The sequence below is a fragment of the Antrostomus carolinensis genome, unplaced genomic scaffold (assembly GCF_000700745.2).
Source record: "Antrostomus carolinensis isolate BGI_N321 unplaced genomic scaffold, ASM70074v2 scaffold23048, whole genome shotgun sequence".
NCBI lineage: Eukaryota > Metazoa > Chordata > Aves > Caprimulgiformes > Caprimulgidae > Antrostomus > Antrostomus carolinensis.
This window is the reverse complement of record NW_010333965.1, coordinates 27,932-29,080: the sequence shown is the minus strand read 5'-3', so window position 1 is coordinate 29,080 and position 1,149 is coordinate 27,932. Positions and strand designations below refer to the sequence as shown.

Genomic DNA, 1,149 nt, shown 5'->3' with positions numbered 1-1,149 from the left:
CTGTATTTCTAAATTTCAGCAGTGTTTCCCCTCATCTGTAACTTTCTTATTTGACTTTTGGGAGGGAGGGGGCCTTTGGAGACAAAGATCTTGTGAGGCCTCCAATTCTCAGGATTACCAGTACTTTTTTTTTGTGTGTGTGTGTGTGTGTGTGTGTGTGTGTGTGTCACACCTTTGTTTGAAGGTGTATGTGATATTCTTGTAAATGTGATTTGGTAGCAGCCGTTTGCGTAACTCTGAACAATTCTTCCAAGGGAACGGGATTATTCTTTCATGTCACAGATAAAGCTGCTAAGTGTAACTCATTTCTCCTCATGCCCTAGGAATTAAAACAGGACATCTCAAGCTTTCGTTATGAAGTTCTTGACCTCTTAGGAAACAGGAAGCCCCAGAGAAGAAGTTATTCTACCAGCAGCACAGAGGTGTCCCAGAAGGATGAAACAAATGAGGATGGTGCTGGAGAAAAATCCAAAGCCAAGAGTGTGTCTTTCAATATAGCCAACAAAAAGAAGGATTTCAATGTATCTGCTCTAATTAAAACTATGTCTGGGATGAATATGGTGGAAGAGAAGCCAAAAAGCAATGGGATCAGTAAGCGCTCCTTTGTCCGAAATGGAAACAGAGTTCAGAGACTTTCCAGCTCTAAGAAGGAGTCCTTTAAGAGACTGGGCCTGCTTTTCTCCAAGATGAATGGACACGTACCTGAACCAAATTCAGAACCCATGTACACTATTTCAGATGGAATTATTCAGCCACACTACATGTGGAAAGACATTAAATATTCTCAGATTGATAAAGAAAGAGAAGAGAATTGTTCCAAAAGTGAAATTAACCTCAGTGAGGTGGACTACAGTGGGAACAGAAGACTTACAGGACAGAGCAAGGAGTGCCCTATGGTTTGTACCAGCTCCCTTCACTGTGCTTCCAGTATTTGTTCCTCTAATTCCAAACTTATAGACTCCTCAGAGGATGTGTTTGATTCATGGGGAGAGGCTTGTGACTTGTTTATAAATCAGTGGAAAGATGGGCAGGAGGATCATGTTACAACTCGGCTATAAGTAAAGCGTCTTGATACCTGCTGGAAAACGTAGCCAGTTATTTGTAATTGTTTGCTCTCATCTGGTTCAGCATTACTATTTCCTTTCTGTC

At 41.3% G+C, this 1,149-nt stretch overlaps 1 protein-coding gene across 1 annotated transcript in view; it reads left to right on the top strand.

The window, feature by feature from the left end:
* The window catches only part of LOC104529689 (short transient receptor potential channel 5-like), a gene marked incomplete at its 5' end in the record, with an annotated part of 9,686 nt that extends 8,537 nt beyond the window's left edge, over positions 1–1,149 (top strand). Inside the window, one exon of the mRNA XM_010174065.2 lies at positions 324–1,149. Coding sequence (XP_010172367.2) covers positions 324–1,058 — 735 coding nt within the window. The remainder of the gene's footprint in view (positions 1–323) is intronic.